The sequence below is a fragment of the Homarus americanus genome, unplaced genomic scaffold (genome assembly GCF_018991925.1).
Source record: "Homarus americanus isolate GMGI-L3 unplaced genomic scaffold, GMGI_Hamer_2.0 scaffold6317, whole genome shotgun sequence".
Lineage (NCBI taxonomy): Eukaryota > Metazoa > Arthropoda > Malacostraca > Decapoda > Nephropidae > Homarus > Homarus americanus.
Window position 1 is genome coordinate 5,465,237 of NW_024730668.1, and position 22,860 is coordinate 5,488,096.

Sequence of the window (22,860 nt, forward strand, 5' to 3'; positions counted from 1 at the left end):
ACGACATAAGAAAAGAAGAACGCTTTTTTTGGACACTCGTGAGTATCGTGGGAGAGAATACCAAGACATGACACGGGTATAGCCAGGTGAAGGAAAGGCGTGAAGGAGGTCTAAACCCTTAAGAAGGTATGGACAAGAATAATAATAACAGAATCTGTAATAATTATAATAATAATAATAATAATAATAATAATAATAATAATAATAATAATAATAATAATAATAATAATAATAATAATAATAATGATAATAATATGCACACTAAAATTATATTACAATGGTTTACTTGGTTAAATGTATGTAAATTATTTCTTTGCGTAAATACATAAATTAGTAACACTCTTGAATTTTAATGCATAGATTATAATCAACTTTTAATAATATAGCCAAAAGATTTAATAATCAAACACTTCATTAACATGGACAGACAGACAGACAGACAGACAGACAGACAGACAGACAGACAGAAAGACAAACTCCAATAATATACTACAAATCATCTTATTAATCACCCCACTCCGAAAATAATAAATGAACACTGATCAAGAAACAGATCAAAGTGAGAATCAAGTGAGAAGTGTCTACTATTGTGTCTCACTGCGGTTCATCATCATCATCATCATCATCATCATCATCATCATCATCATCACACACTGGTCCAAGTAATCATGAGCAGAGGTGAAGGGTGTCCCAAAGGTCTCAGCACGGGGAGTGAACCGACAGATAGCCACAGGACCGGTGTTGGGAAAATAAATGCAACTTAAGGTAATTACCGCGTAGGGAAAGGAGAACGTAAAAAAAATACTGCGCAAAGTAAGTACAGTGTCAAGTACGGACCGCATAAGGGGAGGACTGTGTACTGTAAGGGGAAGGCCACGTAAGGGCAGGACTGCGTAAGAGGAGGACCGCATAAGAGAGGAACTGCTTAAGAGGAAGACCGTGTCAAAGAAGGGCTACGCATAGAAAGCATCAAGTGTGGTAACTTCCTCGTATATCGTAACTCTTTTAACCCCTTGAGGACGTTAACGCAATATCTTGAGTACGATATCACAACCTTATGATTACAATAACCAGTGTATAGTACTTACTTGAAGAGGTCATGTCATAGGTTCGAATACTGGTGTAATTTAATTCAAGGGGCAATATCATAAGTAAAAAAAATAATCACTGTACTTAATTTAAAGGGATTCAAACACCAAAGAGTTGTATCAAAGGTTCACACTTAGTGCCATACTGTTTTCTCGGAATCTGTCTAATTTGTGAGTGAAAAAAAAAAAATCACAGTGCATCTTTATCCTCCCCTTCAGGCGCGTATCTCTTAACCGGGACAAACATGAACTGATACGATGAGACCAAACGGTATCTATTTTGTTTTTCCAACACCCGAGACAGCGGTGGACAGAGGGATGGAACCAAGCGTAAGTAAAATTATTGTGAGTTGTTACTTACGCAGAGTACTTGGGTCAGCTTCTCCTAGTAGTCTCTCTGTCATTACTGGGTTAGTGTACGTGTTAAAGTCACCCTGTGGTTCTGGGCGAAGAGAAGAGGACAACGTTGACTCAGGTGATGAATCTCTCTCTCTGTCAGTGTCAAGACCTGACTGAATTATCTTCCGAATAGGCGCAAACTGTAACCACAAGCTTTGCCAATAAATTTGTTAAACTAAAATTAAATCCTCTTCCAGGAGATGAAGAAAGAAATACAACATACACGCCATACATGCTGTAAGTGCAAAATAATACAATGTTTTAATAATATAAAATACAACAATTTATGAGAACACTAAAAAACAATACCAATAACTTACAACAGGATAGAATACACTGCAGTACATGCGAAAATTCATTGCCTAAATTATGCAACATGCTGTAGAGTATAATACAATAGGAAAGACATATAACTTAATGGATTGTATAGAAAATAATAATGGAAGAATACAGTGGAATATAAAATACAGAAATGTATTAATTAATGCACGGATTCAAGCATACAACATGCTGCAAGTAAAAAATAATACAATGGTTTAGGAATGCACAACACAATAGCAAATAGGAAAATACAGTATACAAGCTTACGAGTCCAGTATACTGAACAGTAAGAAATAATGTAATGTATATACAGTATGTGTAATAAATACTTGGGTGTATATATATATATATATATATATATATATATATATATATATATATATATATATATATATATATATATATATATAGGAATACCCGAATACTAATGAACATGTGTATATTCATAGGTATACAGGATACACTTGAATAACTTAGCCTTCAGCTCTTCAATAAGTCAATTGATCATCTCATGTACTTCAAAGTCTTCGAGATACGACCCAACAAGTAGGTGTTAAGAGGAGTGTTCCGAAACCTTCACTGTTGTGTTGATACTAAATCCGTTAATAATCTTGTCGATGAATGGATTTGATAAGGTTAGGGCCTATTAGGGCTAAAGTTTATTAGAGCTAGGAATGGGGTCTATTAGGACTAGGGCCTATTAGAGCTGGGACTGGATACTATTAGATCTAGGGCCTATTAAAGTAGAATTGGCGCCTATGAGAGCTAGAAGTGGGATCTATTATAACTAGGGCCTATTAGAGCTAAAAATGGGGTCTATTAATCCAAGGAGTGGGACCTATTAGAAATAAAACTAGAACCTATTTGAACTGGGGCCAATTTGACCTATATCTAACTAACTAATACCTATTTACCATCAACAGAAACACGCACACAAGACAAACAAAACAACAGACTACAAAAAATGCTGTATACGACTATTACTCCATTAAGAATTTATAACTTAAGAGGAAAATTTTAGGCAAATGTCGAGCTCGGTCTCAAATCTTAGAGGATGGCCGCAAGCCACAAACCATTATACGTATAAGCGGATTCTTGGGACTCTCCAACTTGCTGAGAACTGTAGCCAACTCTGAGGCACTCCGGCAACAGGAAACTGGGTAGGAGGAGGGACAAGGAGGTGGAAAGGAAAGAAGGAGGGAGAGGAAAGAGGAGAAAGAGGTGGAAGGGGAGGAGAAAAGGAAATGAGGAGGGATAAGCAGGAGGAGGTGGATGAGGATGTGTAAAGGAAAGGAGGAGGTAGAGAAAGAAAGAGACAATCCAGAGAGGGGGATGGGGGAATAGGAGTCAATAGAAAAAGAATAGTAGGAGGAAGAGGAGGGAATCTAAACTTGATAAAGGAGAGGAAGGAGTAGATGAGACAAAATAGGGGATATAGAAAGAGAAGAAGAAGAAATGAATGAAAGACACTGCCTGCTCTCCAAACTTTGCAAGGTGACATAGAAGGAGGAACCAGTTGAAGTAATGTATAAGTCTCTTATACAATTCCTTTTTATTCTCGTTCGCTTTCTTTTGACAATCCTTCCAGCATTTGTTAAGTTTTGGAAAAGTCAAGTGGCAGGGATTTTTTCCCCCCTCTCTTGGCCTCTCTGATATTGCACGGTCGGGCTCTCACTGGACAATATCTCAAATGGGGAAAAAGACCATCTGAAGATTTTCCCTCAACAAGACAAAAAAAAAGAGTGAAAGAAACAATTTCCCCTCCAGCAAATTACTAAAGAAACAAGGTTAGGTTAGGTTAGGTTAGGTTAAGTCAGGTTACGTTAGGTTACGTTACGTTAAACTTTATTACAAGAGTTATGAAATTTTCCCCAGAGGAATGTTTTAACCTACAAACATTTCTCATCCCCCCCCCCCAAAAAAAAATATCCTTTAGTTGTCAGGAATAATGGAAGTATAACCTCAGTGGTGGGTTTTAGTTCGGCATTTATTTAATAAAATTCAAGAAGAAAGAACCAACTCGATCTTACGCTAAAATGTTAGTCACTCATAGTTAAGAATTGTAAGTTATCGTGTGTAAATGGTGAATCTAAGAACCTCGGTGACAATTACAATATTTTAACAGCTTTTTTGGGGTATCCTTACTTACTGTTCACCATTGTTTTTGTATTTGCACTGTCCACGTAACTCGCTCCAAAAGGTATCATTATGGAGGGATACGATGAATTCCAAATTGAACATTGCGGCCCCTTTCGTCTAGGAAGAGTTGTCAACATCTCCGTCCATTATATATAAATACAGTATATATATATATATATATATATATATATATATATATATATATATATATATATATATATATATATATATATATATATATATATATATATTATACCTGTGTATTTCTAATTAGTGTTTCAAAACGTTGCTTTAACTACAAGCCTGTGACTGACTACAGACTACTTATAAGACTAAAGACCAGAAAAATTACAGAAATTACAGACCGAAAGACCCAAAAGAGTAAAGACCTTTGAAGACCGATACTGACCTTTAAATGACTACAAATGTCTTTATATGACTACTAATTACATTTCTATGACTTCTAATTACTTTTATATGACTACTACAGAACCTTTAAATAAATATTATAGACCAATTAAATAAGAACCGAGACTAAATCCCAAGAAAAAAGTACCTATGAGTAACCAGGAGAGCTGTGAGTGACGAGTTACCAGGAGAAGAGAGCTGTACAGTAAGTGACGTGACAGTTCGAGTGACGTGAGAGTTACCAGGAAAAATGAGCTCTGTGTGACGTGAGTTTCCAAGACAAAATAGGTCTGAGTGACGTGAGTTACAAGGAAAAAATAGCCCTGAGTGATGTGAGAGTTACCAGAGCAATAAGAGGTGTGAGTAACTTGAGACATAAGACCTCCCAACAACCTTAAATTACACACACACACACACACACACACACACACACCTGCTGTACCTGTAACGAGTAGCTTGCGGGTGTCTTGTTGTCTTCTTACAGCCAGGGTAAAGAAATGTCTCCCTACCAGTTCTTTAGTCACCCGGTACAGTATGTCGACATGAAAACTTAGCGTCAGTATACATGAAGTACATACGACTCTTTTGTTTTTAAGTATATAAGTATATACTGATAATAGTTATGCTAGGAAGGTTCTCTCGTTTTATATATATATATATATATATATATATATATATATATATATATATATATATATATATATATATATATATATATATCTTGATAAAATCACACGGAAAAGGGAAACAACGTGTGATTTTAAGAAGATTTATCTTATCCACGTTTTCATTGTGGATCTACATGAAATATATATATATATATATATATATATATATATATATATATATATATATATATATATATATATATATATATATATATTCACATGCGTATACACACACACATTCATACATACACACACATACACATAGATAAGCTTAAATGAAATTCACAGACAGACACACATTTACAGACAGACACAAACTCTAACTCTAACACACAATTTACCTTCAATACATAAAGATAATCCACACCTGAAAGCAAACCGATACTGAGGTTTTCACAAGGCACCAACAGCCTTCACTAAGACTTACCATCCGTTTAGATCTATATGTATTTTCCACTAATTCTTCAGTTCATGATAACATGTACTAATTAAACAAGGAAAATAAAACAGATGTGATTACAACCAAACAACTACTCACCATTGAAGAGGTAACCATCAGGGCCGACCCTAAGTAGTTTAAGGTCATATTGGGTCATGTCCTTCTCGCCAAAGCCCTCGAGGTCAGTTCCTCCTATAGTCTCCTTCACAATGCCATCCAACTCAGGGTATGAGATGGATTTCTTGTTCCGTCGGGCCAAACACAGGATCAGCAGCACCAACACTGAGTCAGGCAGTCACGAGAAAAATCCTTATTACTTAAAAGATTTCCTTCAACAATTGAGGACTTTAAGTACTTTACTGTACATCGAAATTAATTCGTTTATTCTGTTAAGTTAATCAAGAGTGCATCATTATTTTCTATGATAGAACAAGATGTCAGGTACTTACATATAGCACAAGATATTGGGAGGCACTGCACTCTCGCTTTAAAAGAAACTATTTATATGATTTTGTGTCAGACAATATGACAAAGGACAAAGGAATTTGACAACACTAACTAGACAACAGGTGTTCATTTTTAAATTCATCGGACCCCTCGGTAAAGATTCTTTTTGGAGCGATTGTACAAAATATCGGGTACTTACATATGAGGTACAGAGATATCGGGTACCTACATATGAGGTAAAGGGATATCGGGTACTTACATATGAGACGCAAAAGATATCAAGTACTTATATTAAATGTATTGTAACATGGAAACTATACAGAATCTGACATTGTACCCTAGAGACATTGTGGTTTAGAATTATCCAAGGATTTCGTCCTCCAATTTAATGTACTCTTTGTTGAATTACCCTGTATATGAGGCACAAGATATCGGGAACTTACATATGAGGCACAAGATATCGGGTACTTACATATGATGCACAAGATATCGGGTACTTACATATGATGCACAAGATATCGGGTACTTACATATGAGGCACAAGCTATATATCGGGTACTTACATATGAGGCACAAGATATCTGGTGCTGACATATGAGACACAAGATATCGGGATGTACAAGATATTGGGAGGTACAAGATATCGGGTACTTACTTATGAGGCTTAGTAAGCTGACGACAATGATGACAATCGATTCTTTCCCGACAATGACACGGGCCGGGCTGGGGGCATCACATGGCTTGTAGGTGTTCTTGTCGTAGTCTGTAGAGTTGAGGTCGTAGAGGTAGTCATTGTGACGGAGCTCCAACACGCACCCATAGAAGGGATCAACGATGGGGGGTGTGAGGGTCCAGCCATAAGAACCAGCCAGCTCTGAGAAAGGCTTCATGGCCGTCACTCCACCCACCTGTAAGGGAGCTCCGACATTCAGGAGGTGACTGGGGACATTCAAACCTGCCAGGGGAACAGATTTCTTGCATGTTGTTGAACTGTCGGTCGTCGTGTTACCGAGACAGTTGACCACTTCGAACTTGATATCTCGGTCATTCCAGGATATAGTGTAGTCGAAGGAGCGGTCGGCTTTCTGTTCGATAGGAATATCCATTTTAATAGTTCCTGTTCCCAAGTCTATATATGCATGTAAAATCCAGTTCTCGAGAAACACGTAGAGGAAATCCCTCGGATAATTGCTCCAAGGTTTAAGAACAGTTGGTCCGGAATACAAAAGAAGCCCTGTTGATTCCTTCGTATCAAAGGACATAAAGAGGGTTGCATTCTCACACACCTTCAGAGGCTCATACCAAGCGTACCCTCTCTCGAACCTCGCACTCTTGAGCTCACACCGCGGGCCGTAGTTGTCATCAGGACACTTGCACGTGAGGGTGTTGTTAACCTCAATGCAGTCGCCGCCATTGTAGCAGAAGCCGCTGTAGCAGACTGACGGAGGAGGCTCCAAGGCTCCACAATCACAAGTGTATTCTTCAGTAATATCAACCCCGACCATGGTGGTGGTGTCACTGCCGATCACGAGAGGGGAAGTGATGTTGGGCCTCAAGGACTGCTGGCAGCTGGTGGTCTCACAAGGAGACAAAGACTCATACAGGCAGTCGTTGATGTTCACCATCTTCAGGGTGATGTTCAGGTTGGCGTTCAACTGTCAGGGGAACACAGAAAGCAGTTGAGGAAAGTGGCTTCACAGATTGTATTACATAAAAGTATGCATGTGTTTGTGTGCAAATGTCTGTCTTCTGTTTGTTTGCTTTATAGCTGTGTTTCGAGTATGTGTTTGTATATGTGTATGTGTGAGCTTGTGCAATTCGTATCAAGAGAAGGTGTGACTGATACTAGCAAGAGGAACATCAAGACTCCTTTACCTCCGTCCTGCGGGCCAACATGATCCCATTGAGCCTGGAGGCAGTGTAGTAGGGAGAACTGTGACAATTGTAGCGGATATCGACGTCGCCACCCTCCACATCCCTCAGGGTGAAGATGTCCACGTTGTCCGGGCTGATGTCGTGGATCCTCCCGATTTCATTCTTCAGCCGCTCGTACAGACTTGTGCCTGACGTTGCCGACTAAGGCAGAGGATGAAACAAGAAAGGTTGAGTTTATTTTAAAAACAAACAGGTAATTATAATTTTAAGTTTGAATGTAATATACACTTGTGGGTGTCTTACTAACTCATATGGTGTGACTGGTGAGGAAAATGGCACAAAAGAGGAAGTGGAGGAAAATTTTGCCTCCACCATACCATCTGCATTCAAGGACTCACCCCTTGCTGCTCGAAGACCTGGTGGGTGGTATATCCAGCGACCCTGAAGGAGCCTGAGTGCATAACGGCCTCCTCCGTTAGGTCCACCACTGTGATCTTTACCTCTCCAATGGCCGTCTCGTTTCTGAACTTGTCCGTTACCTACGGATGGCGAAGATGGAGGGAAAAAAGTTGGTTGGGTGGTTGGTGGGTTTCACTGAGAAACTGAGAAACTGAAGGAGGTTTTGAGGACAAAATAATGATAAGTACAAAAGTAAGCTGTGTGTTTAAGGAAAAAAATTAGATTCTTGTTTTTTCTTGCATTCATTCCGTCATTAAGAGAATATCTGTATATTTAGGTAATGTAACTATATCAGTGGGTCAGGATGCTGAAGGTGTTGACCATTCTTGGAGGACAAGATTATGACTTGACTTACCTTGACCTTGAGTTCGTATGTTCCCTCAGGGGTGCCTTTCTTCATGGTGATGTTCCCGTTGTTGTAGTCGACGTCGAAGTGGGTGTCGACTCCAGATCGAGTGATGGCGTCGATCTCGAAGGTCTTATCCCCAACGTCGTAGTCGTCCAGATCCGTCACGTACACTGTCCCGATCACCATGGGCGGGAATTGTCCCTAAGGAGGACACAACGGACAGTAGTCACTCTTCCAGTAGACGGACGCATCAATAACAGTCTCAAAAGGAACTTAAATGTCACCCTCTAACCTCAAATATGTTGTGAATTCACGATGGTTATCTATATTATTTTTATATTTTACATACTGTACACATCATGTCATGTATAAATTATATATGTATCGGTCACACACATACATTGAAACACAAATACACCTTTTCGCAATTACGTTGAGACATTGTTATATACCTATTTGACAAATTTCATAACCGAATGACAGAACACATATCGAATGACAATCTACAATAACTGTTCGTTCATGCTAACGGAAATGATTGACATAAGTTATAAAATTGACAGCGGTGAACAATAAACCGACAGTCTACATATAGTTTGAGAATGTAACACTTGGAGAATGACATACCACCAACAGTTATTTTAGATTGTCATTCGATATGTGTTCTGTCATTCGGTTATGAAATTTGTCAAATAGGTATATAACAATGTCTCAACGTATATGTGAAAAGGTATACTTGTTCGATACATGCTGTACATACACTTGGAAACTAATTCTTTAACCAATTAGAGGGCAGGAGTTTCTCTCAGCTGAATAATATCATCTGGCATTAGCCAGAATAAAATACCTAGTGTGGAGCTGCCGTCTAAAAGATTAATCGAGATAGACCATAAGCATACTTCAAAGGTGCAAACCATTGCTTTAAATATACAAACAGATCATATGAATTTAATCTTTATTCCGATGAAATAAATACCGTATCAAGATGACACAAGGATATAACAGTGTTGAGGATCAACATCCAGCGTTCTTATCCTATCATCCTACAGATTATACAACCACTACCCCCATACACAATACTGATCCATCATTACGCAGTACCTGATAGTTGTACACCTTGATGGTGCTAGAGCCGTCACTCATTGGAGAGTCGTTCTCGTCACCGACCTCCACAGTGAGATAGCGGACCCCACTGACTCCCTCCCTATCAGATGTCCTGAAGGGGATCTCGTAGAACTTCTGAGCCTCACGATCCAACATTTTTAGAGGCCACAGCCTGTACTGTGAGGCGATGCTGGTCGACGAGAAGAGAACACAAATCTTCCATCAGTTATCATTGTCACATTAAGAGATAAAACTGAACCAGAGTCAGCAGATCATGAGATATTATAGCACAAAAGGTTTTTCTTGTCGGTGAGTAACCCAATCAGATTTCACATTTATTTGGGTGACTAATGTACTTAATAATAATAATAATAATAATAATAATAATAATAATATTAATAATAATAATAATAATAATAATAATAATAATAATAATAGTAATAATGATAATAATAATAATAATAATAATAATAATAATAATAATAATAATAATAATAATAATAATAATAATAATAATAATAATAGTAATAATAATAATAATAATAATAATAATAATAATAATAATAATAATAATAATAATAATAATAATAATAATCACAATAATTTCTTGCCTCTGGTGTAATTTAGTTCTATTGATATGTAACAGAGAAGGATCTAATGTCTCGCCTCCAGAACACCCCATCCCTGTCAACTCACTCACCCCTCTACGGGCGCTACTTTGAACTTGTCGGTGATGTCACTGGGCGTGTTGCTGTCGAAGGCTAGCGTACAGGGACACCCATGCTCCAAGGTATCCCAGTCGCTCAGCATGATGGTGAGATTCTTGGTTGCATTTGGCGGTGTGTTCTCCATGAACTTTGCGTAGCTGTGGTCCTGTGAAGGAGGAAAGGGGTACTAGGGTAAGCAAAGGACTGGAGAGAGAGAGAGAGAGAGAGAGAGAGAGAGAGAGAGGTAAACAAAACCTCTGGATAACACTAACCGGACTTTGGATATATGGATGGTTGTCATTGACGTCATTGATAGTAAGGGTGACAGCCGCTGGGTGTGCTTCGTGTCCAGTCCCTTGCTCGTCTGCGGCGTGAGGATAGAGTGTCATGATGCCCCGTGTAGCTGCAGCCTCGCGGTCAAGACACTGGAGGATAAGACCACAACAGCAGTATAAAAACCATATATATAAATTGTAACAGTATGCATCATATAATCATACATGAATATAGTAATAATACTTCTATAGTAACAATATCAATAAATAGTATCTCTCACACACACACACACAAACACACACACACAAACACACACACACACACACACAGACGCACACATACAAGCCCCCCTGGTGATACTCACGCCCCTGATAGCGATCTCTCCTGTACTGTTGTTGATGGTAAAGTTCTTGAGCTCCTCTATGGGCAGGTAGTAAGAAATATTTTGGTAGACGTCAGGAGGAAGGTCCGGGTCTATCGCTGACACCTGTAGAGGAAAAAAGTTGTAGCAATAGTTCATCATGTACAGATATGTAATGGACGAAAGTGAAAGAAAACGTTAAGATAAAAAGCTAAAATAAAATATAAAAGAAAACGGATCACCTGCACATCAACCAATCTAATTGTAACTAGTGGGGGTTAGCTTAGGTTAGGTTAGAGCTAAGGTGGTTAATCTTCAGATGAAAAATGCTAAGGTTTCTAATCTTCAGGTGAAATAAGATAAGGTGTATAATTTTCAGGTGAGATAAGCAAAGGTGTGTAATCTTCAGGTGAAATAAGTTAAGGATGTCTCCAGGTGAAATAAACTAAGATGTTTAAGCTTCAGGTGAAATAAATTAAAGTGTCTAATATTTAGGTGAAATAAGCTATGCCGCTCTAATCTTCAGGTGATCCGAGAAAAGTAATAATATTAAACGACATAAAAACAACAGGTAATATCACAAAATGTTACTTACCTTTCCGAAGGTTTTATCACAGTCTATATTCTCAGTGACGGTGTAATTATACTTGTTGGGGATGAACACCGGAGGTATGTCGTTGATGTTGGTAACGTTGATAGTAATGTAAGTCTCCGCCATTTTGTTGGCCCCGTCACTCAACCGGACCAGCAACGTGAACTAAACGAGAAGGAACAAAACCAGTAAGTTGTTAAAATACTGTACTGTATACTTAAGCAACAGAAAATGTGATGCTGTGTTTATGAGTTTTTTAATCGAATTCAAGGTCGTTCTTAGGGGGATTCGGGTGGTTTCACAAGGTTCTCGAATCCTCATCCCATGGAGAAATAAAATCATCACACACACACACACACGATTAAACAAATTTCATGTCTGTCACTCAAAAGGCAAGACTCAATATCTTGATCCTTTAGACTTCTTGGTGAGTCACGCCCCTTGAACCACCACCCCTCCCCCCTTCCCCACTTTCCTCCGAGATAAGTATTCAAACCTTCAGGAGTCGTTGTAAGAATATGATCAATTATACAGTTAGTGTTTTATACTAATGAGTTAATTTATTGTACTTATATTGCAAGAAAAATATTTTTTTTCTGTATTAGTATCAATCTGAGGGTTGGCGACCACAGTCCTCCTCTCTAAACGTTCTGGGGCTGTTTTCACCAATCCTCCAAGGTTTCGTATCTCTCTGGGGACCCAGTTTTTAATTAATTCATCCATCCCAGTCTCTGCCTTCCCCTGGCCTTCTTTCCCTCAACTTTGCCCATTAATATCTAATTTTTCTTTTCTGTATATTTCAAGTATTTCTCTTGAAGTTTTTGTTAATCTTAGTACTCCATTTGTTTTCCCGTCAGTGTAACTTATTCTTAGCATTTGCCTATATCACCACATTTCGAAGGCCTCCAACCCGGTGTCTGCTGAAAGTGTCCAAGCTTCTGACTCACACATCAGTCCTTGCCATATCAAGCCTTTCGTCAGCCTTTTTCTCAAATTGAAGTTCATGTGCCTTTTCAATCGGTCTTTTAGATTATTAAATGCTGATTTTGCTTGACCTATTCCTGTTTTGATTTCCTCCGTACATCAACCACCACAGCTAATATTACTTGCCAAATACACAAAATTTTCTACTTGTTTAAGTTCTCTATTGTTTGCCATAATTTTTATTTTAGGATTTATTTCAAATCTGGAAACAACCATTACTTTAGTCTTTACAGCATAAACCAATAACCCATATTCGTCACCTTTTTCCATTAATCGGTTAACGATTTTTTGTAATGACTCTTCAATATCGGTGATAAGAGCAGTTTCATCTACATAGCATTTATTTGATTATTACTTTGCCATTAACTTTTAGTCCTTCATTATCACTTATAACTTCTCTCACTAAGAACTGTGACTATATATTATCCAATGTTGGAGATAGAACACAGCCTTGTCTTACTCCCTGTCTACCTGTGAGCCAATTAGTAAGTTCATTATTAACTAACACTGCAGCCTCCTGCTGCCAGTTAAAATGTTAATATATCTTTCATTAATGACTATTTTGTCCAAGGTCTCAATATGTTTATTGTGCTTTACTTTATCAAAAGCTTTTTCAAATCAACAAAGCATACTGTATATACAAATTTCTTCAGACCTCTAAAGCCCTTTCACTCAAAATTCTCAAACAAATCATAGCTTCTCCAGTTCCTTTTCCTTTTCTGAATCCATTTGGTCTTCACATAACTCACATTCTAGTCTAAACTTTATTCTACTTAAAAATTTTTTTAATAAAACTTTGCAGGCATGACTTATTAAGCTAATTGTTCGAAGTTGGGTGCACTCTTAGGCTCCTGTTTTTTTAGGGAAAAATATAAATATTGATTTTTTTTTAAATCACTGGGAAGGTCTCCTTTGAAGTATATAGAATTACATAATTTAGTCAAACTTTTATCCCATTTTTGCTCATTTGTTTTATAAATTCTGTCGGAGCTGATTAATACCACAAGTTTATTTTTTCATTTTGCTCACTACTGCCTCAACTTCTGTTTCTTGAATAGGCATCTCGATCTTTATTTCTTTTCGTTTCTTACTTCTACTCTATCTTTATCATTGTATTAGTGTGATGAAGTATAAAAACCTTCAACAGAAAATAGGATATTGAGACATAATTTTTCTATACATTCTTTTTAAAAGATTTTCTCTTGTTTTGCACATAAAATCACATTCATATAATGTACAATAAAAACACAACAGCATTTGGGTCATGATAACACTCACGTTTCTGTCATGGGCTGGGTCATCGTAGTCGAGTTCCTTGTTGATAGAAACTTCGCCAGTAGTCGAATCGATTCGGAACTTCTGTTCGTAGTTGCCATTAACGATCTGGAACTCGTTGTGGTTCACTGGAGGAGACAGTGGGAAGGTACAGGTCGTGAGAGGTGAGTGAGGTGAAGTTTAAAGTACTTGTGGAAATGTTATCAATATTGATCTGAATTAACCGATTAATAAGACATTTGTTTTCGAAGCCAACGGTTTGATTTTCACCTGGATGACTCGTATGTTATAGTCAATATGGGAGTCAGAGTGACAGAGACGTAACGAGGGATGACCTGTTTGGAGGTGAATTGAACGTCATCACCGTCATCAATAACACCCACTGTACTCACCAATGTCGGGGTCAATCACGACGAGGTTGATGCCTGTATTCTTGCCAGGTACTTTGCTCTCCGGCACCTGAACCGAGTAGACGCCTTTCGCCTTGTCGAATCGAGGAGGAACGTCGTTGATATCTAGCACCATAATCCAGTAGATAGTCATCCGCTTGTGGCCTGGTCATGAATACATAAAAGGAGGGATTAAATGAGTCTTGTGTGGAGGAGTAATGGAGTATCTGTTTCTATACATATAATTGAAACGCGTTCCCGATTTGCCTTGTGTGGAAGGGGATCATAGATGGCCATGTTCGCGTAACTGTGACACAAGTAGGAGTTAACCGAACCTCCAGACTTGTTGATGACGAATGGCCATGGATGGTTAAATTTGTCAGTTGTGGCCAGATAGTATCCCTGGATAGTTAGTTAGGACAGGTATGATGTGGGTGGCTGGTAGTGTATATGACTCTACACGTGTGGTTGAGAGACGAAAACGGTAGGTCAAATATGACACTGACATTCTTAAAAACAAAAACAAAAATTTACAAGGGACTGATTCTCACCTTGTTTGCCATCGGTGACTTGTATCGGGATACGATATCGGTTGACCTCCTCCCGATCAAGTTCCTGGGTCGTCCACAGTTGACCGTTTGAGTTAAGCTCAAACTTCCTTTTTACGTCGTCAGTCGCTGTTGGATCGAAAGCGTACTCCAACTGGACAGAGGGAGAAAAAGGGTGATGAAGATAATGACTGAAAACATTAAGAAACATTAAGAGACAATTATAATGGTTAAATAATTGTAGTATTTCATGTCGTTGCATTCAAATGGTTTAGATATGATACTCAAGGGATATTCATTGTATTCAAGGTGTCAAGATATTTATTGGGCCTCATTTAATTGTACTGTACTCAAGGGATTAAGTCATAGCACTCACGGGGTTCATATCGACCATATAAGGTAACACTCACCTCTCTGTAGGCAGGGGTGATATCCTTGTCTATGGCCTTTATAGTGGTGATGAGGGATTTAGGTGAGTTCTCCACGATGGCGCCATCAAACGGCTGCAGCAAAGGGGCGTTGTCGTTCACGTCCACAATATCCACCACTATCTGAACGTCCTGCCGAGCGTTCTGGTCGTTCTGTAGGAGAGAGAAGTCATCCTAAAGTCAGGTAAAGTAAACTTGAACGTGTTTTAGGGAAGTAGAGAGGAAGTTGTGATCAGAATGAGCTAGGTTAAAAAAAGAAGAAATTAGATAGAGTACTTTTGATTGAGCCAAGTCCTCTAAAGTGAGATACTAAGTCCTATGATACTTGAAAGTACAGTCGACTGCACTAAAACGTGGTACAGTGGCTGGCGTGTTTTGTGAAATGTGACGCCTCTCTGTTCGTTTACACCATATTAAAACTCCCGGAATGACCCTAAGGAATACCCTAATAGTAGGCAGACTAAGGATGCTAGATAAGCAGTCCAGAGAGTTACCATATATCACAAAAAGCGCAAGCCACTGTACCAGGTATAAGTGCAGGCGGCTGAGTCTGAATGTGTTCAATCATAAAGCCTTTGAATGTACTCACTCAAAAGCCTCCAGACACACTCAAGGGCCTCTGAATGCACTGACTCAAAAGCCTCCAGGGACACCCAAAGACCACTAAACGCATTCACTAAAATCGTCTTTGAATACAATTACTCAAAAGCCTCCAGAGACACGCAAAGATCACTGAACGCACTCACTAAATTCGCTTTTGAACACACTCACTCAAAAGCCTCAGAATGCATTCACTAACAAACTTCAGGACACACTTACCACAATCTGCAGAATGAGTTTGTACGCCGTGATGGACTCATAGTCAAGGCTTCTCATCGCGAGGTAAATGGCCACGCCCTTGCTGCCACCTGGACACATCCGCTCACTTTCTGTCAAGAACCTGAAGGAGAAAGAGAGAGTGAGAGAGAGAGAGAGAGAGAGAGAGAGAGAGAGAGAGAGAGAGAGTTTTTAGGACGTAGATATGAAAGTGGGTATGAGTGGATATGGATGTGGATGATACAGAGATACAGGTACAGGACTACAGGTACAGATACTGAGCTACAGATACAGGGTTACAGGTACAGTGCTACAGGATTATAACTACAGGGTTACAAGACTACATATGCAGGTACAGGGTTACGGGTACAAGGCTTCAGGTAGAGAATTACAGTTTCACGGTTACATGGTACAAGACTTCAGGTACAGGATTACAGGCACAGTGCTACAGGATTACAGGTAAAGGGTTATAGGATTACAGGTACAAGTATATGGTTACAAATACAGGGTTACAGTTACAGTGTTACAACACCTACCTGATAGCGAAGGTCCCGTCTTCGTTAGTGTCCTTCGTGTTGCCGTTGAGTAAAGTAAAGTAGACGTTCTCGTTGTTGGGGATGTTAGATCTAAGAACCAAAGAGACAGGAAGTGTCAGTATCGGGAAGTGGTGGTATTTACGGGAATGTCAATAACCAGGGAAGTGACGGCTTGTAGAGGAATGTTAGTACCAGAAACTGGCGGATTGTAGGGAAGTATTCGTACCGGGGGAAATGGAGGTCTTTAGGGAATGTCAGTTCTGGGAAGTGACGGAGTGAAGGTATGTAGGAAGTGCCAATATCAGGGAAGTTGCAGTCAATATTACAGTCTCAATAACGGGAAGTGTCACTATTTGGGCAGTGACTGTAAGTAGGGATATAATCAGTACTGGGTAAGTTTCAGGATCAGGTGTTCACACTTTACTTCCAGCCTTCCAGTGGGGAAGTGCCAATATAACGGTAAATAGGGAAGTGTCAGTATAGCAGCCTGCAGGGAAATGTCAGTATAAAGGCCCCACGAGTCAAGTTTATCTCGCTGTTGTAGAGAAGTTCCCCGAGAGGACATAATGAGTCATAATTTTGATGGTAATAAAGAGATGTCTAATAAACTAATGACTTGTATCACAGGGGATCCCATATCCACGAATTTACATTGAAAATAAGTTGACATTTTTTCTATCTCATCATTCAACTTGTATGTCATTATATTAGCACAAGAAGTTTTGATGGTCATATATAAATAATAAGTGATCTGATCCTAATATTTTTGGGTTCATTGGATTCCTCAAATACCAAAACCTATATAAAAACACCAAAATCCTCTTCTTAAGTCAATTGGTTGAGAAGTTATATGTATCAGCGACCATCTTGAATTTCTCGGAACACTCAAGGATAGGAACAACACACCCGGCAAAAATGACCGCTTACACCTCCCATGACAAGAACAAGTGAGAAATAAGAGAAATCAGAAAAAAATAAAAACAGAACTAGAGGAAACGATTCAAAGAAAACAAGAGAGAAACTGAAGCAGACAGACAAAAAAAAACCAGACACTCAGAAGAAACACACAGAAGAAAAGGCTGAAATAAAGAAGATGATAGACTGAAGTAAAGAGTAAGAAAGAAAGAGAGACAGACAAACAGACAGAAGTAGAGTGAGAAAGAGCAAAAGAAATAATACGGAAAACAGAGAGAGAGAGAAAACTGCGACTCCTTACTTGGCACAAACGACCACAATATCAGTGCCCTCACTGGTATCTTCGGGTACTGAGGGATCGCTCGGTTCCTGCTTCACGACGGTCGGCGGCAGGTTACCTGAGGACACAGCGTGGATCATCACCTCCACCAGACCCGTCATCGGTGGTGCGCCTTTATCAGTCGCTCTTGCCTCTAGCTGGAAGGTCTTCTTACCAGCCTATTACGAAAACAAACAAATAAACACAAAGGGCTCTAATGGTTAGAATCAATGAAGAATGTAGTAAAGTTTTGAGCCCAATAAGAGGAAACAAAAGAAACCAGCCAAAGGAGGATAAAGTTGATGGAAAATGATGCTTAAAGTTGTACACCTTCATTATTCATAGTCAAATAAATCACAAAATATATTCCGTGTTATAAAGAATATAACGTTATATCTGGTCATATAAATACAGACGAGTACAGTATTAACTTTTAAAACGAAATTCCCAGAAAGTTGCTGGTTAGTGTATTATTACATGTTTTTGAGATTTTATTCAGACTTAATAAATGAAACCTCAATATACTTCTAGTAATTATCTAACTTTAACATTTCTGTAAGTTTTTCAAATTACACACACACATTATATATATATATATATATATATATATATATATATATATATATATATATATATATATATATATATATATATATATATATATATATATATATATATATATATATATCACTTTAGGTGCGCGTGATCCATGTATATGCTAATAACCACATAAGAAAAAGGAAGACACGAAGTTCCCAAGCGCTATGTGTAGAAAATAAAACAGATAACAAGAATTATGATTGACCAAAATAACCTCCCATGACGCTACTCTAGGAAACACTCAGATATCATGCTTCTCCTTCAAACCAAAGAAGTGTATCTCTTTTTATGTTGAGGACTAGTGTACAGTATGTTGTACTATCCTAGAATACATGGTTATATACTTTCAGTTGTTGAAGCGCAGTCAAACATCATTATAACATTACCATCAAACCTTTCCCCGCTATACCGTCGGGTGGGCGTGGTCAGAAGGGAGCCTAAACTCTCTCTTCATTCATTCAATCAATTTTACGTCATAATGAAGAATAAAACATAAATTAACAATTTTGTATTATTTAATATTCCTCGAGCGTCAGAATTTTACTGAAATGTTGTTAATGAAATAAATATGATATTATAATATAAGAAATGCTTGTCATTTTTAGGTTTGGTTAATTTAAATATACTGACAATATATAAGACAAAAATGACAATTTGAAAAAAAAGATTTTGATGAACGATGCTTCATACATATATAAATTTGAATGATTAATAGAGTATTGCGTTTTTCTGAATACGTTTTAATTAATAATGCAAATTCAATGTAAAAATCTTACTGGAGACTTACTAGTTCTGAAAAACAATGTCAGCGAAAATATTTTGTAAAAGAATAAAGAGTTCGCCCTATCAATATATATATATATATATATATATATATATATATATATATATATATATATATATATATATATAGTAATATAAAATATCATATATATATATATATATATATATATATATATATATATATATATATATATATATATATATATATATATATATATGCTGAAGATGTATAGTGGCCGGAACTCTTGTGTTTTTCTTTTCCTTGTGGTTATATATATATATATATATATATATATATATATATATATATATATATATATATATATATATATATATATATATATATATATATATTAAGAAGGTGGGGGTTACGTGTATTTTGAAAACTTACCGAAATGTTAAAGTTAGATTATCAAGAAGAAAAAACACATCTGAATGGTGTAAACATTTTTTTAGGGGAGTGATTATTTGAACTCGGTGATGCATATGTTTAAGGTAAGACATACCTGTACTGTCAATCTTATCACAAAATAAAAACTACGGCGACTCTCCACTAGATATCAATAATAAAACAAAGATACATCTCTGGTTACACAAGAGTATGGGCACATGGAGGAAACACAACACTCCATGGCCGGGAAACGAATTAATGGCCTGAATCACTTGCAAAAAATGAACACATTGCCAACTGATTTACAAAAGAGCTAAACACACACACACACACACACACACACACACACACACACACACACACACACTTTAAAAAATTCTACCTCACTTACCATGTTTTCGTCGAGCGCCTTCTTCAGGGTGATAAAACCTGTGGATTGACTGACGTTGAAATAATCCAGATCTTCAGTAGTCCCGCCCAGCGTGTATGTAACCTCGGCATTCTCTAAAGCGTCCATGTCCGTAGCCGTCACCCTCAGTACTGGGGTGTTGATGTTATGGTCCGTGGCGACATTCTGTTCGTACCGCTGTGACCCGTAAGAAAGTACATATGCTGTCGTTAACTGGTTGCATTTTTTTATATTATCTATGTTTAATTGCCCCTACGTGTGTGTGTGTGCGTGTGTGTGTGTGTGTATGTGTGTGTGTGTGTTTGTTTGTAATTTTCTACGTATATGTGAATCCTAAGAAATAACATTGTCCTAATCTAACCTAAACTAATCTTACTGAGCCTCCATTGTTGATAACCCGCCGAGACTATACTGTTTATGTCACCCGAATGTGTACTGAAGACGTTAATAGCGTATCTATGGGTCTAAGAATCAGGGTCATGACATCTTCAAATCCTTCAACCTAAACTTACTGTAAACCGACACAATAATTCAAGTGTTGGGGAGGTAAGAAGTCCCTCGTCCCTCAACACAAATAAGTTTAACATGACACTGATTTTTGGCCCACAGGTACAACCAAAGACAAAAGTCGTCTCGCGGCTTTGTCCGAAGATTAAATATAACTCGTGAAACATTATGAGAGCCTCCTACCACAAGGCGGAGCGCACCAAAGGTTTAGCCCTTCGGCAAATGTTTTCACCAAATATCACGACACGACTTTTGTCTTTCATTGTACACTATAAACGTCGGCTTTACGCACATATACACACACACACACGGACTGTAAAAACAGTACCGTGTCAAGTTTTAAGCCCTGATTATGACCGCTTAAATTTGTTTCCCTGAGTCGGCTGGTAACAAGCAGTTATGGTCTTAAGGGAAAGAAATAGCACAGACAAACACAGAAGACAGACACACAGACATAAAGAAAAAGAGTCAGTGTCTCACCGGCTGGTCGAAGATAGGCGGGTTGTCGTTCACATCCTCCACCACTACCTTGAAGGAACACGCCTCCTGGAGAGCTTCCTTGGGTGCACCGTCCCTCGCGATCACAGTCAGGAAGAACTCCTTGTCCTCACGGTCGCGATCCAGCTTCTGCAGGAGGAGAGAGGCGCAGGTGTAATATTACCAAACTGAGAAGCACTGATGGAGGCTTAAGATGGAGAAATGAACACTAACTGGTGTTAAGGTCATTGTGGGCTGGTCAAAATGATCTCTCCCGGCGAGTCAGTGAGTCAGTCAGTCACTCATTCAATCAAATTTTGTTTCTATCAAGGTAAATGACTGCTAAAAATGGATGAATAAAGTCTTAATACACAAAGGAAATACAACAACAAATAAGGGGAAAAATAAGTGGGAAAAAACTGTGAAAGTTAAATTATGTCCCAGCGGCCTCATGTCCCGTTAGGGATAGTGTGCATAAAGTATACTGTATATTAAGTCTCAGTCCGTCTGGAGGCAGTGTGGTCGGCAACACTGTTGACCGTCTTACTGTAACCTCCTCAACCGAATATCGACAGGGGTTTCCCTATGTGTGAACCAGTGACCCTTATCCGCCGCATCACCTAAAATCATAAATCACTATACTACAGTGCCTCCTACACACTCTCTCTAACCATTCTAGTGAGTGCCTCCTACACACACACTCTCTCAGCTCCACACACAATATCATCTCCCTTACCCTGGTGGTGGTAACCTTCCCATTGCCATTGTCGGTGATGATGGCAAAACTGTCGAAGTCGTTCAGCAGGGAGTAGGTGACCTCCCCGTTGACCCCGTGATCCGCGTCAGTCGCCGTCGCCTGAGGGAGACGCAGCACATGTGTCGTTATCATCAGTGAACCAAAAGACAGCGTCAGCAGGCGAGTCATACATTTTCGCCACAGGATTTTAATTGACTTTTACTAAACAATATTGCCAAATATGTGACTCTCTCTCACACTCTCTAAACTTACTATTACGACTTTCTCTCCAGCTGTCTGGTTCTCCCTCACTTGGATGCCGTTATAGTCTTCACAGTTGCTAAACACTGGCTTGTGGGTGTTCTCATCTGAGGGAAAGTAAAAAACAAATATATTACGATAATGTAAACAAAGTTTAGCTCCTAACCAGAAAAGAAAATAACTTTGGCCAATCTACTTTAATGAAATCAATTTTGAAATTTCATCACATATATTAAGTATAATTTTCTATAAAAGTGATACTTAAGAATGTTGACGGTCAGAGGTCAGTTTTGATGGCGGTCCATTACAAATCCTTTCACCTAACTTCTAAATATCGAAATAAAATCACAAACTCCATTATGAATGAAACTAACAATAACTTATAAAATAATTTATGGGGAGCCTAAGTATAAACTGGACTATTTCCAATAACAAATTTCAAGTATATCTTAAAGATGTGCTTGTTTTGTAATCGTCATTTGAGTTAAATACAAGAATATTAGTTAATTCTAAATAAAACAAAGTAAGAGTGGATCCAATCATGAAGCATCACATGATAACTGTAAGTGTTCAGTCCGTCAAAACAATTACCAGTTTTCTACTTTCATTAAAATATTTTTTTTTAGTTCAGTACAAATTTGAAATTAGTTAAGTAGGACAATGAATGCCTTTTTACGATCAAGAAGACTAAGTACCTTGTCACCAGAAGATTTATAAGTCAACTACAGGTACTCAGTCAATCACTCCTGTTAAATGGTCTTATAGTATCAAGGCAGAAATTTAACTTTGTAGAACAACCTGTGACCTCGTTCTAGAGAGTTCATATTTCAAGTTAGGTGTGCGTTAGTCAAGGT

The 22,860-nt window shown here is 38.2% G+C and overlaps 1 protein-coding gene across 3 annotated transcripts in view; it reads right to left on the reverse strand.

Moving 5' to 3' along the window:
* Nucleotides 1–22,860, reverse strand: part of LOC121867217 (neural-cadherin-like) — a 51,934-nt gene that overhangs the window by 17,423 nt on the left and 11,651 nt on the right. For 2 of the 3 annotated variants that reach the window (XM_042367060.1, XM_042367059.1), the window contains 22 exons: nucleotides 22,019–22,113; nucleotides 21,746–21,865; nucleotides 21,013–21,159; nucleotides 20,008–20,202; nucleotides 17,825–18,021; nucleotides 16,609–16,698; nucleotides 16,076–16,196; nucleotides 15,239–15,409; nucleotides 14,832–14,982; nucleotides 14,284–14,445; nucleotides 13,895–14,019; nucleotides 11,636–11,797; nucleotides 11,044–11,166; nucleotides 10,676–10,828; nucleotides 10,397–10,569; nucleotides 9,694–9,886; nucleotides 8,599–8,793; nucleotides 8,183–8,323; nucleotides 7,785–7,985; nucleotides 6,565–7,564; nucleotides 5,562–5,744; nucleotides 1,450–1,530 (listed from right to left, as the gene is read on the reverse strand). In XM_042367060.1, the coding sequence (XP_042222994.1) occupies nucleotides 1,450–1,530; nucleotides 5,562–5,744; nucleotides 6,565–7,564; nucleotides 7,785–7,985; nucleotides 8,183–8,323; nucleotides 8,599–8,793; nucleotides 9,694–9,886; nucleotides 10,397–10,569; nucleotides 10,676–10,828; nucleotides 11,044–11,166; nucleotides 11,636–11,797; nucleotides 13,895–14,019; nucleotides 14,284–14,445; nucleotides 14,832–14,982; nucleotides 15,239–15,409; nucleotides 16,076–16,196; nucleotides 16,609–16,698; nucleotides 17,825–18,021; nucleotides 20,008–20,202; nucleotides 21,013–21,159; nucleotides 21,746–21,865; nucleotides 22,019–22,113 (4,179 nt within the window). The remainder of the gene's footprint in view (nucleotides 1–1,449; nucleotides 1,531–5,561; nucleotides 5,745–6,564; nucleotides 7,565–7,784; nucleotides 7,986–8,182; nucleotides 8,324–8,598; nucleotides 8,794–9,693; nucleotides 9,887–10,396; nucleotides 10,570–10,675; nucleotides 10,829–11,043; nucleotides 11,167–11,635; nucleotides 11,798–13,894; nucleotides 14,020–14,283; nucleotides 14,446–14,831; nucleotides 14,983–15,238; nucleotides 15,410–16,075; nucleotides 16,197–16,608; nucleotides 16,699–17,824; nucleotides 18,022–20,007; nucleotides 20,203–21,012; nucleotides 21,160–21,745; nucleotides 21,866–22,018; nucleotides 22,114–22,860) is intronic. The other variant, XM_042367061.1, reaches the window with a different exon arrangement.